The 13,413-nt window shown below is 30.7% G+C and overlaps 1 protein-coding gene across 1 annotated transcript in view; it reads left to right on the top strand.

Moving 5' to 3' along the window:
* The window catches only part of LOC140058647 (rho guanine nucleotide exchange factor 3-like), a 42,354-nt gene extending 29,066 nt beyond the window's left edge, over positions 1 to 13,288 (top strand). Inside the window, exons 9-15 of the mRNA XM_072104339.1 lie at positions 5,228 to 5,395; positions 6,690 to 6,849; positions 8,272 to 8,348; positions 8,762 to 9,022; positions 10,299 to 10,469; positions 10,821 to 11,007; positions 11,310 to 13,288. Of these exons, the coding sequence (XP_071960440.1) occupies positions 5,228 to 5,395; positions 6,690 to 6,849; positions 8,272 to 8,348; positions 8,762 to 9,022; positions 10,299 to 10,469; positions 10,821 to 11,007; positions 11,310 to 11,482 (1,197 nt within the window). The 3' untranslated portion in view covers positions 11,483 to 13,288. The remainder of the gene's footprint in view (positions 1 to 5,227; positions 5,396 to 6,689; positions 6,850 to 8,271; positions 8,349 to 8,761; positions 9,023 to 10,298; positions 10,470 to 10,820; positions 11,008 to 11,309) is intronic.
* The last annotated feature ends 125 nt before the right edge of the window (positions 13,289 to 13,413 follow it).

The raw sequence follows: 13,413 nt of genomic DNA, 5'->3' as shown, positions 1-13,413 counted from the left end.
ACTGCTTTTTGGGTTTTAGTTACTAATGATTAATATTTTAAGATATGTTCACATGGATCACATATTATTTTTATTTTAACTTTGGGTCATTTAAGAATTACCTTGCCCTATATTGTTAGCCAAGGCGTGTGGACCACTTAATACCAAAATAAAAATATTACATTCATAAAGAAACATTGGAAGCTGTTCAATACCAAATAGTACATGGTCAAGAGTGCTAGATTCTACTACAACCATCCTGATGTCATATCTTGACCTGTTCATCTATACACGCACCTCGTCTTGACCCTTCCGTTCTCGGTCACCTCTTTGTTTCGTTCCGTTTATTTCAGTAGCATTGATATCACACTTCATTTCACTGCCTTTTTTACTTTATGCAATTCCAAGCAATAGCTCCTTTAATCTGTCAACTTCTTATTCAGTTCGGTCATTATGTCAACAAGCGATAACAGCGTGCGTTCTGAAACAAGTAGGGTGCAATTGACTAAGAATTGTTCTCTGTAATATAAAATCTGTACAGGTGTTTTCTATACTGTATGACTAGATGAGTCACCCATAGTTTCAATTCTGCTTTCTTTATTCTTTTTCTTCTTCATTTGGCAATTTATAAATATTAGCATTGTTGGTAGTAAGCAATTTATAATCCTTTGTGTTTTGTTTATTTTAATATAAGTTTTCCACAGTTTGTTGCTCTCCAGTTGACTTCGATTGTTAATTGTCTTGAACCAATTTTGACGATGGTAATACCTGTATATATAATACCAACATATTATTTATTATGTCCATGGTTTTACAAGTTTATAAATTAATTTAGAATTAGGCCTACTTTATATAATAATAATTTATAATGCATACAGTAATAACAGGAGTGTTAATTATTTTTGTTTTTAGTTCTATTTCCTATTCTCAAACAGTAGTTACTCTTGCCAAAACCATAATTTATTTTTTGTTTTTCAATGTACTGTACTTAATTTCATGAGGTTTTGTTGAAATCTTTATTTTGTACCTTTTTGGCTTTCTAATAATTCCAAAAATAAATGTGTAGGACTTGTTGAAAAATGCTGTGTTCATTTCCAACACATCATCATTATATGGAAATATCAAAACAAAATTATAGAAATTAATTTTAAGGTAATTGATGATGTAAACGTTGTTGTTTTATACCACAACAGGACAAACCTTAGGATAAGTTAAGTAAGCCAAACAATTCTAAGGAAAGCAGTTCCTTTGATAATAATTGGATCCATGTGTTTTAGACAAGTGTTGAACTTGCTGTTCATATGAGTACATTGAAATATTTGACTGTGAACGACGTTGGGGAGGGCAAATTTGTTCCAAGGACATTGAGTGTTGACCGCATACACGCAACCTGTAAACGGCGTTAACACATCCTATGCTATTAAAATATTCAGTGGGTCCTACTTCAATGGGACAAACCGAACAGGAAGATAGAAGTTAATGAGTTTCTCGGCGTTTGTTTCGACTGATGACATTTTTGCTGCGTAATGCCGAGCACTTTTTTTTCCTATAGCCAAATAATAGGGTTCTACCTGTAGTGGAACTATAATCATGTTTGTTTTATCAATTATTAAATCCTAAGTTCATGTCCTAGGCCTGGCTTTAGTATAAATTACCACTACAAATGTCTCATTAGCTCCCAGACAAGAGTTTAGAAAACATTTTTTAATTGTCATCCTAGCAATTAATGCTATTCATGAGATAAAACACATAATTCTGATGGTAATCCAGTATATTTTAAGGTCTTTTCTTTAAAAATTAGAATTCAGAGTTTGTGCAAATAGAACGTGATAGAGAACCGTCTTTGTTATGTTGTTGCATCTCATTTCAAACCCAAAACAACCTCCTGTCACGCTATAAGGTCACAGACCTATACATGTCATAGTCAAGAACTTTCACTTCAGTGTATTTAGTATTAGGTATCCCAGCTACCACAATATTCTATATATAGTTTTAACATCTATATTTATACATAGTATGTCTATTCATAGCAAATATATTCTAATTATGCAGGCTGAAAAATATATTCAAATTACCTAGAATGTTTGTGTCTTTTCCATTGATATTTAAATCAATATATTGTCAATATGTATACGTCAAACAAAACAATTTAAAAAATAATTTTCAAAATTGTTATAGTATTTCCGTTTTCCTAAAATGACAACTTTAATCCTTTAAATGACGCCACTGATTATCGTTATAATTATATTAAGAAAACATCTTATTATTTTACAATCGTACGATAGTTAATTTGAGTACACTTCATTGCTCGTAAGTGAACCAATTGAAATGTGTAACTATAAAATTTCTTCCTCAATTCCCTTATCGATAATAAATTTACAGAAGCTTACCAACATCTAAAAAAATTGGAAAACTATAAAGCTGAGTTGATCTCACTGGTGTACCGACAACAGCAAGGCTGCCTTATTTAACTTGACTGAATGAATGAAAATGATTAAGTTTAAATTTGTCTTGACAGATCCAAACTCATCTATTCTTATACCATGACAGAAGATTTAAGATATTAAACAATATTGAAATTTTCAATGTTAATTAAATATGCTACTGAGGAAGGTTGCTGCATATTAAATTTTATTTGTGGAAGGCTTTTGAATAATTCTAAAAAAGTCACAGAAATGGTATAAAGAAGGTTGAAAACACAAGTAAATTCATCATTGAAAGAGGTAGATCAAACATTTTAAAAAGAATATGAAGTTGGTTTACAAAAAAACATGTTTGCCTTTCCAACTAAAGCATAATTTAACAATATTAGATCTGTTTCATACAAACAAATAGATGAAATTATATAAAACCTCTAAAATTTCTGTCATTTGATTGAACGATTGTGAGTCACACGGTGTGCAATAGTATGCACTATATTTTGGCTGCTTTCCTTTACGTACCTCCTACCTACTATTGAACTCTGTCTAAACAATTGTAAGCCATTGCTCTGTGGTTGTGAAGCATCAAGATGTGTCAAAAGAGTACTTAATAAAAGTAATCTTAAAAGGCATCTAAGAATGTAAAGATTACTTATTTAAGTCTCATCACTCCACAAGTTAAATATACATGAGAATATTTTATTTTAAATTTCCATCCATGTGTAAAATTGTTGTCTGATTGGCCATGTGCATGAATCATTGTCTCTTTATATCATTGCAAAGAAAAATTTATTCCATTGTTTGATAGTTTTCATATTGTTAGGAAAGTCATTCCATATCTCTTGATCGTAGCTTGATGATATAATTGATGGTGTATAATAAGGTAGGCAAGTTAACACTTTTCAAAATTCTGAAACCTTTCTTTAAATTGCAATGTGTTGTTTGCGTTAGTTAGGCAGCCTGCTAATCCCAAGTGCTGATCGTGTTATTGGCTGAGAAACCTCACACCAACGTGCGTATCTACAGTACAACCTATCAGCATCCTACATTATAGTTAATATTCGCTGAAATGAAAGTTCATTTAGATTATATGATGATACTTAAATTGATTCAGCATGTAAAGGAAATAATGAAGATTGAGTAGAGTAATATAAGAAAGAAAATAATATTTAATACAAAAATATGTATATTAAGCAACTTAAGACTATGACAAAACAACTAGTCAACTTATACTGAACTCTCTGAAAACCGGAAACTCTCCAAAGCCAGACTTTTCTTGAGGTCCGAAGGGTCCCAAATTCATTTACCATTGAACACCATGATTATTTTTTTTTTAAACCTACTACTGTATAGTGTCGAAAGTGTATAAATAGCAAAGATAGAGTAAGAAAATACATATTTTTAAGACTAAAATGTTTACCTAAACTTTTGTTAATGTTTCCAAAAGTTCAAGAAGACAATAACAAATTTAAATAATCACAAGATTTTCATCTTAATATTATAATATAGTTTCATTATTATTTATACTTTAATAATTTTAAATAGCAACATGATTTATTTTTGCATGTTTAAGGAGATATTTATATAATATAGACTCATTATTTATACTTTTAATCATTTTTAATTTTAAATAGCCATGATGACCTACAACCATTATGTTGTGTGTTTCTTCCCAGCAGCATCTTCCTATTAAGACAGTGTTGTTCCTCTAATAGATTGCTATACCTGCCAATTTCTTAGTATTGGAACAAAGTTCTTAGTTGTATAGACTAGATATGAATACTGATCTTGACCTGATAGTTATTTTTATCAGGTATCATAGCAAGATGGCTATTAGATGGGTAATTTCAAGCTGTGTTATATGTCTTCATATTGCCGATTTTAGGATCAAAGCTTTATCACTTTAAAATCAATTATTTATGTATGATACATTAGTATTTATTGTCATTTAACCAACATGATAAAAATGAAATTTGATTGGTTAAATTTAATTACTGATTTTATTATCTTGGAATTAATACATATACAGTAACATTAAATTTGATATATATATATTTGATGTTATACATATGTACACATTTTTATTATTCATCTCAGATTAAAACATTTTTATTGAAAACATTTACATTTGTAAATTGTATAACTTTTTTTATCAAAGAAATTTCAAACTTGCAAGAATGTTATTGTTGGTACAGTATATAAAATTCTGGTATATTATTATTTACTGTAGATTTGAAAAACATAATAAAAATAATAAATTGATTATTAAATATTAGTTGCTGAGATAGAAAACAAATTTGATGATCAGTAATCAAAAAGTTTATGGACAAACAAATTTAGTGACTACGCCTAAATTGCTTTCTGACGTTGTTTACATATTTCCCATGGGAGAAAAAAAATATGAACAGAAATATTTTGTTGCATTTCTATAGGTGGTGGGCTGTAGTATAATAAAGTATTCTACTCATGCAGTGTACTATAATACTATTAAAACCTGAATTAGCTTTGTCCTTCTATGAAAAGGTCATATTTCCTACTGACTGTCTCTGATTGGTCGGCTGTAGTTGAATTGCATCACTTAACCAGTGAACAATGAACCAATGTAATCATTGACAAATAAGCAGTCTGCTAGGCAGGAGCTAAGCTGGTTAGCTCTATGTGTACGAACAAAAGTCATGCCCTGCAGAGATTATTACGAGTCTGCCAGCTCAGAAAATATGGCCAATACGAGTAACATTTCTAACAATAATAGTAAAGTGAAAAAGCCTGCCATTGTGGAATTACGAGAGAATTTTCATGTGCTTCAAATTTCTAAATTGCTTCTACAGAGGTCGATGAGTTTCCGAAACACCACACCATCACCAAGTGTGACAATAAAACCATACAGCAAGCCGCAGGCAACACCTACAAAAAGGAGGGATAGCAGATTATGGTCGGAGACAGTACAAGGAAATATTAATGAAGTAATGACAAAGAGACAAATCAAACGACAAGAGGTGAGTGGTTGCAATAATACATTTTTGTTGAAATTGGTTTTGTTTTAATTAATATAAATCCAAATTACTGAAAAAATAAGTGGCTGGATCTCAATGGAGATACAAAAAAAAAAGCGCAAGCTAAATAAAAACGGCCAGAAAAGTTAGCAGAGCTTTCAGGCAACACTAGCCCTTCACCAGTGCAAGTAATTAATATAAAAATGTTCATAAAAAAAGAAGCTGTATATAGTAGTAATTAGTACAGCCTTGTTTATTTTTAATTAGTTTAAATGTAATTTTACTTTCTATGGACCACAGATTCCAAAGTAAAAGATTGAATGAATATGTAGTTGGTGAATTTATAGAGTGTGCTAAAACCATAAAGATATTATAATATCTCTATGGCTAAACACAAAGGTTAAGATTGTACGTAGATAAGTCAACCAAGTAATGTTATAAATGAAGACTTCCATAGCCTGTGAATATATATACAATTTGATAGAAATTATAACATTTAACCTTATTAATTAATTTACTAAGGCTAGTCTCATTAATATGGCTACTGGTGTCTGTAGTAGTCTGGGTGTGTGACTTGCTAACAGGTGCTTAGGCGAGACAATCTAGACCTAGTACTGGACTACCTAGTGTTACCCTTGTGCAAAAGAAAATACTGCTCAAGGATTGTGTGCCAACCAAATACATTCATTACATAATATTGTTAATGTTAATACACAGGAAGACCAATTAAGTTAAATGTTAAAGCCATGATCTAGTTGTAGGTTAAACAACTATAAATTACCTGATTTTGAGATTTAATTGCCAATATTGGCCTAAAATTTAAATTAAATTACTAAAAATGACCTAACAGTAAACAATATCAGCTGTTATAACTGGCCAATGACCTTCTCAAACTTGCCTGGGTCATAGTTAATTTGTCGACACCCAATTTTAATTTTTCTACACCAATTTGTCTCCACCAACTGCTGGCCGCACACAACCTTTTATCATCTGGTATCCAGACCAGAGTGTTTGGCTTATGTGTTTGTCCATGCTGGCATTTCCAGAAATTTGAATTGAATAATACAATAGTTATAATATCATTGTTGTGCAGATAAAGGCAACTACTGATGCCTGCAACTCTGACGTACTCCGGGTTTTATGTACTGTTTTGTTTATACAATTCTTCTCTATTACAGATAATAAGTCTTTCTTGGTAATATTGAAATGCGTTTCTTGTAAACGGTTAAACGATAGATTCTTTGTAAGACGGCATTAATTTTCTTAAATAAACATTGATTATTTTTTTTGCTAATAGGCAATATTTGAACTATTACAAGGAGAACAGGACATGACAGATGATTTAAAACTAATCATGAAAACTTATCGCGATTCAATGCGATCATTACAGATGTTAAATGAACAAGAACTTAACACGATATTCGGCACGTTAGAAACATTGACCCCATTGCATGAAGGTAAGTGACATTCTGCATGAATTGTTATCGTAGAATTTTGAATAAGAAACTGAAAAAAGCGTAAATACATACTGGCAAAATGCCATAAATTTAATCGCGTTCTGTTTTCTTGTTTAACTGTCTGCTGTTAAAGAAAGATGTTTTGAAGGAATTACAACATTGATAAGTTGATTCACACTTGTGACTAAAGTAATCTATCAAGATGCCATCTAAGTCATACTAATTGCTTTAATATTCTTAAAATTGAAACAATTTCTTTATTCTGAAGTTTCATTTTAGCTGTTTTAATAACAGGATTTTAAAGCAAAAAAAATGTAATAGATTGAAATCAACCAATCTTTGATAATACTGTAATTACTATAAAACAGAAAATTCAAATTGTTTATAAAATTGTTAAATCCTTTTAAAACAAATTTGGTCTCAGAGATGACAAAATACGATATCGTTGCAGGAATGGTGTATTAGGTAAACTTAGCATGTGCGGCCAAAAGTGAAACTAACTCGTTGACTTAATTAAATTAATTAAGTCTCTACTATTGCTTCCTCCAGATAACTTATTTATTACAATTCAAAGTTAATTAAGTTTTGTCTGGAAGGAAAGTTTATAGAAACAAAAAAAAAATCAGCAAAATATTTTTACTTGTGATAGAACTCGCTGCTTTTTAACAAAACAACTATAATTTTGTTAACGCTGCAAAAAAGTACAAACATCGGTTGCAGTCGCTGAAAAGTCCTATGATTTAAATTTGAGAAAAAATATTTATATTGAACAAAACAGAACAGATTACAACTATGTTGTAGCAACTTTTAATTGTTTTTCGATAGTTGACTGGTTTTACAAGGAGTCGACCTCCTAGGGTCTTTGCCGACCTCCTAGGGTCTGTGTTGAGTTTCAATCAAGAACTGCGAAACATGAGTCTAAGATATCAAACCACTATTAAATTTTATTCCAATGAATTAGAATTAATGAATTATTCATACTTTATATGAATTATGCATGAGCTCAGTCATAAACTGTGCATAATTTTAAAGCTTGATTAAGCAAAGACATGCCTACTCACACGTGTTATTTGCAAAGAGTGTATTTTACATGACTTAGCCCTCAATTTCCCGCTCCTTGGGGGTGAAACTAATTTTCTCTTTTATGCTTTGTTATAGTTAATCAGGCTGACATGGCATACATGTTATTGAAATGGGTGTAACTTTGCACGATTTAACCCTAATTTTGCCTGCTATGCACTCCTTAGGGTAAAACTAATTTTCTCTTTACTTACATGTTCAAAACAATTTAATTATCGATGGGAAATTGGGATACGCCACACCTCAGCCACCCGTTTTGCCTTTACGGGCATTGATCCTGTTGTGACGAATGTTGAAAATAATGACATTATCTCAATATGCACATATATGTATGTTTTTCAGAATTAATTGACAAATTAAGACTACAGAGAAATCAAGACGGGACTACAGATGTTATAGGGAAGATTTTCTTGGAATGGGTATGTATAGTCTTTCAATTTAATCATTAAAAATTTGCATAAATAAAAAATTATAAGTGTCATCCCTGGTCATATGGAAATGCGATGAAATGAATTCTGTTTTTTTAAAATAATTTAAATATTTTTTAATCAAAAAGTTTGCTTTAAATTAAAAAAAAAAAGGACCAGTTATGTGGTAAACATTGAATTTACGTCACTACATTGGATAAACAACTTACCCCATAGTGTGGTAAAAGGAAGTACTCCTTGGTTTATTTATATTTTATTATACTTAACCTCTGACCTTAATGTCTGGTATAAGCACATTGGAATGATACAACATACCTTTTGTTTTTATGCGCACCAGAAGTAAGAAGAATACAATATTCCTGTTATATAATATTTTAACTATTATTTTTTATTTTCTTCAATAGCTGCCTACTGTTTTAGATACATACATTACGTATTGTTCCAACCAACTTGCAGCCAAGACGCTTCTAGACGAGAAAAAGCAAACAAAACAAGTCAACGATTTTCTGCAAAGATGTCGAGAATCGCCTTTTAGTCGTAAACTTGATCTGTGGAACTTCCTAGACGTTCCGAGGAGTCGGCTTGTAAAATACCCTCTTCTGTTAAAAAACATCTTGATGCTGACGCCTGGAGACCATGAAGATAGACAGTCGTTAGTTGAAGCAGTAAGTATATTTATAACATTTATTAAGTTTCAACCATCTACCTAACATTTTAATTCATTTATTTGTTAAAAATTGATAATGGAGACAAAAGATTCCCAAAAAAGAATTCCGTACTTCATATTAAGTGTATCACATGATGAAATTGATGGATCCCTGACATCTGATAAGAATTCTGCTTCATTAAATCATGTTTATATGTTATGGTTATCTACATCAAATGACTTCCTATAGCAATACATTTAATAGGCCTGAATGCAGCAGCCCACCAGACAACCTTGCTGTCTTTATCAGCTGTCCATTAACCACACTATTACCAGTAACCATCCAAAGATATACATTTTCATTAACATACCTGTATTTTAAGTAACATCATGTAAGCAGCACACCCATAAGTCTCCATTCAAGGCCACATAACTTCAGTATTGTCTTGAAATAAGTGAGATCTTATAAATGAATACTACCATGGAGGTGATACTACTCCTTAAACACATGTTCTATTAAAAACTTTAAGGTCATCAAATCTAATTATGGTGTCATTTTAATTAGTATATTTAGTCTGGTCTATCTATGTACTATCTTTTTACCCTTTGTTTTTACATTGTTTAGAATATTTTTTATTCTATTTGGTGATAAAATTAGTATTTTCGAGGGAAACCGTTTGAATATTTGAAGTAGACCTCTCTTACGAATACAATATATATAAAAAAAATCTTTATTATATTGTAGATGGATGATAGATTAATATAATGGTAAATTTGAGATAAATTGCCAATCCTTGATATGTAATTAACTAATTGAGTTTAATTGATTGCTAAATAAAAGATACTAACATCATCTGTCTATCAGTCAGAGGTCAATAAATTGTGAAAACCCAGCCAATAATAAATAAACCCAACTGTCTCAACAGGAAACCGTCAGTTGATAACCAGACTAATAATCGCACTATTAAATGTCTCGTCCCTTCTTTGTACGATTTTATCTGTTGGGTTATTTTGTGTCCTTCATTCTGAGAATTTTGTAAAATATTAGATTAATATTTTTAATGGAATATGTCAACAGGAAAATATGTGTGTTTATTTGTTTGTTAGTTTGAATAACAGTGGCTATTAAACGCCCACAATTAACTAATTGTGGTTTTGTTTTTATTGTAATAAACAAATAATAAGATTAATCGAATTGATTTATTTTTTCCTGTACGTTGGTAAAATAATTTTAGATATTTTCTGACATAAAAAAACAAACAATTTGTAATAAATATAATTGTTTTTATTTTTAGATAAAAGTTGCAGAAAATATGATAAAAGTTGTTGACAGGAGGACTGGTGAAACAAAGTGTCTTCATTACATAAATTCATTCGAATACTTAGAAGACAAACAAAGACATCCATTAATAAATGAACAAAAAGTACTTCTCTGTGGTGGTCTACTAAAGAATAACAAGGGAATGGTAAGTTCATTTCTATCTTAGTTCTATGTCTTCAGAAAAAAATTGTTTGTGTATTTAAATTCTCCCAATTGGTGATACATACAAGTAATGCTGTGATTCAGACAAAGTCAGTTAATGCCTTGCCTTATTTAGGTCATCGCCTATCACGCAGTCATATTATAAATTATTAAATTAATTTATTTATTAGTCTGTATTGTACATTAGTACACTGGTTAGTGTTTAAACCACATGCACATAATGTGTCATGCCCAATGACATAAACCAAGATTCGACCTTCCAGCCTTATGGCAAAGAGATCGGCACTCTACCAGCTGCACCAACCAACTTTAATTTATTCAAATTAAATTTCAGAAATTGCATGTATTCCTGTTTGAAGAAATCTTAGTGATGACGCGGATGGTGACGCGTAATGGTAACAAAGTCTATCAAGTACATCGTCAACCAATTCCAGTTGATCAACTTGACGTAGAGGATCTGTCAGATGGAACTGTCAAGTCAAGTGGGTCATTCCGAGGAGCGTTTACTAATAATCAAACATGTAAGCTAATTTGCATTGTATTTACAAACATATGATGCTTTCGTGGCATGAAACAAAATATGCAAATTAAAGTATCTTAATACAAAAACTAAGTCTCGTTGTGTTGCTAACTTTATGCAAGCAGTAATAGGCAGTGCAGTAATGTACATTTTTTGTAATTAGAGGGCGACAAACACTAAATACTGGCATGTCAGGTTTTGACAGAATGTTGACATTTGATTTTATTTTTCTTATTAAACAATTTAAAACGACTAAATTTGAATTTATTTCAGTAAATTATTTAAATTTGTTTTCTTTAACAGATAAACATACATTACGTGTACACACCTTGAATGGTAACGGAGGAGGACAATCTTGTTCGCTGCAAGCAAACGATGAACACGATAAAAAACAATGGTTACTACAACTAAGAAGTGCAATCAATTCAATGGAGAATGGAAACACAACAGACATGACAATGCAAAGTATTGTTTGAAGAAATTATGCGCACTTGTTGTGTTGTCGTATCCCGAGACACATCTACAAAACTGAACAACATCTAGACAATGCATTTGTCATTGACAAAAATGTAATTGAAGAATTTCTTGTAGACATGTGTCTAACAAAATGCCTTGAGACTGTCACAAAAGGCAACACCAAACTGGACAGCTATGTGGTCTAAAGGTCAAAGTATTTGAGCCATGTGATCAGAAGGGCAATGTTTTTTGGCAGTGTTGTCTGCAAGTCCATGCATTTGAACTGTATGTGTATTTGGACACACTGCACACATTAGCCAAGGTGTCTGCCTGTGCATGTTGGTCACATGATCTGATTATGCTAGTAATTAATATTCATAGTTAATCATGAATATTCAATGAACTATTATGAATATTTCATAATCATGTTATTAACATATTTCTTATGATCTGTTACAGTGATGTGTTGCAATGCTAATTTTAACATGAATAATTCATGAGCTTGTGGTGTTTTATAACCAATCAAACTGTAACTGTTATTCATGTTTATGCTAATGTGATTATGAATATTAATAAGTAAACATGTATTCATCATTATTAATATCATGAATGGTGATTCTAAAGACAATCATTTAGAACAACTCAGTTTCTATAAATTGTATTAATTTTCTTAGTTTCATTTCTTACGGGTAATTTTTCATTGAAAAAAAAAAAGAAAAGTGTGACCAAATATGTTTCGTAAACTTTACTTGTTCAAATTCTCAGTTATAGACCCAGTATACAGAAACGAGGGATTGTAATTCATCTCTAGTCAAGTGTCACAATAATAGACTCCTGAAATTATGTTAAAGTTAAAAATGAATGCATAATTGTAAATGTTGACTTCCTGAAGTTGTCACGGTCGATTACAAGTAAAGTCTTTTATTGCAGGGTCAAGGGTCAAGCATTACTGAACATTTTGAATTTCTTACTGACCGTTTTTCATTTATTCCTTATTATGGAGTTAGCACGATATAGAAACAATTGGCGCCCGGCGTATGAGGCTTTAAATTTGTACAGTGTATATGTTTTGTTGTACATATTGTATGTAATAGTATTCTTTATTGTTAAGGTGCTTTTGGCCAAAATATTAATATTTCTGTAGTGGAAAAGAAGATTTAAACAGTAAGACCAACATGAGATTCAAAATCTTTTAATTTTAACAATTTGAAAAGTAAGATAAAATAATTTATGAAACAAAGTTTAATTTAAGAATGTCAGCCAAGAAATTAAATTTTCATTTGATGCAAAGTGGTTTTAAATAAAATGAATTCTTTCAAGTCAGTAGTTTGGCATCGGTTCATATGTATTTATAGTTCAATTAACTTCATTTATCACAACAAAAACAAACTTTCAATACATTTATTTACTATTTAAAAAAAAATATTTTGTCTTTCCTTAGTTTAAATTTTTTTAAATACAGGAAGATAATCATTGGGTAATGAATTTGTATTTTGCATAAGTTAATCAACTGCCGAAACCTATTTTATTAACATATGTATTGTGAACATGTTTGTGCTTGTTGACATGGAAGAGGTGAATGCTTAAGTCCTGTTCACACTAAGGCCATCTTACATTTTGGTTTATAACAGTGTGTGTGAAAGAACCTTATAATTATCTAAATAAGGTACAAAGAGTTTTAGTGATCAAATTTGTCCATTTGAATGTTTTTAGTTTTGCTTTCTTTTTATTTAAACTCAAATTGTGTTGTTTTTTTATTTCTTATTGAAAAGCAGTTATCATCACATTTTTGTTTCATTGTGTACTTGTATTCTTTCCAATTCGTTCTTGGAAATAAATTACTTATCACTTTCTACAAAAGTTTCTTTGTTTTTTTTTTTTTCAATGTCCCCATATGTCCCATCGATTAAATGCGTGTAGTGACGTCATAGTTATTGAATTTACCGAGAGG

Source organism: Antedon mediterranea, chromosome 9, assembly GCF_964355755.1.
Source record: "Antedon mediterranea chromosome 9, ecAntMedi1.1, whole genome shotgun sequence".
NCBI classification, from domain to species: domain Eukaryota; kingdom Metazoa; phylum Echinodermata; class Crinoidea; order Comatulida; family Antedonidae; genus Antedon; species Antedon mediterranea.
This window is presented reverse-complemented; position numbering and strand designations above follow the sequence as displayed.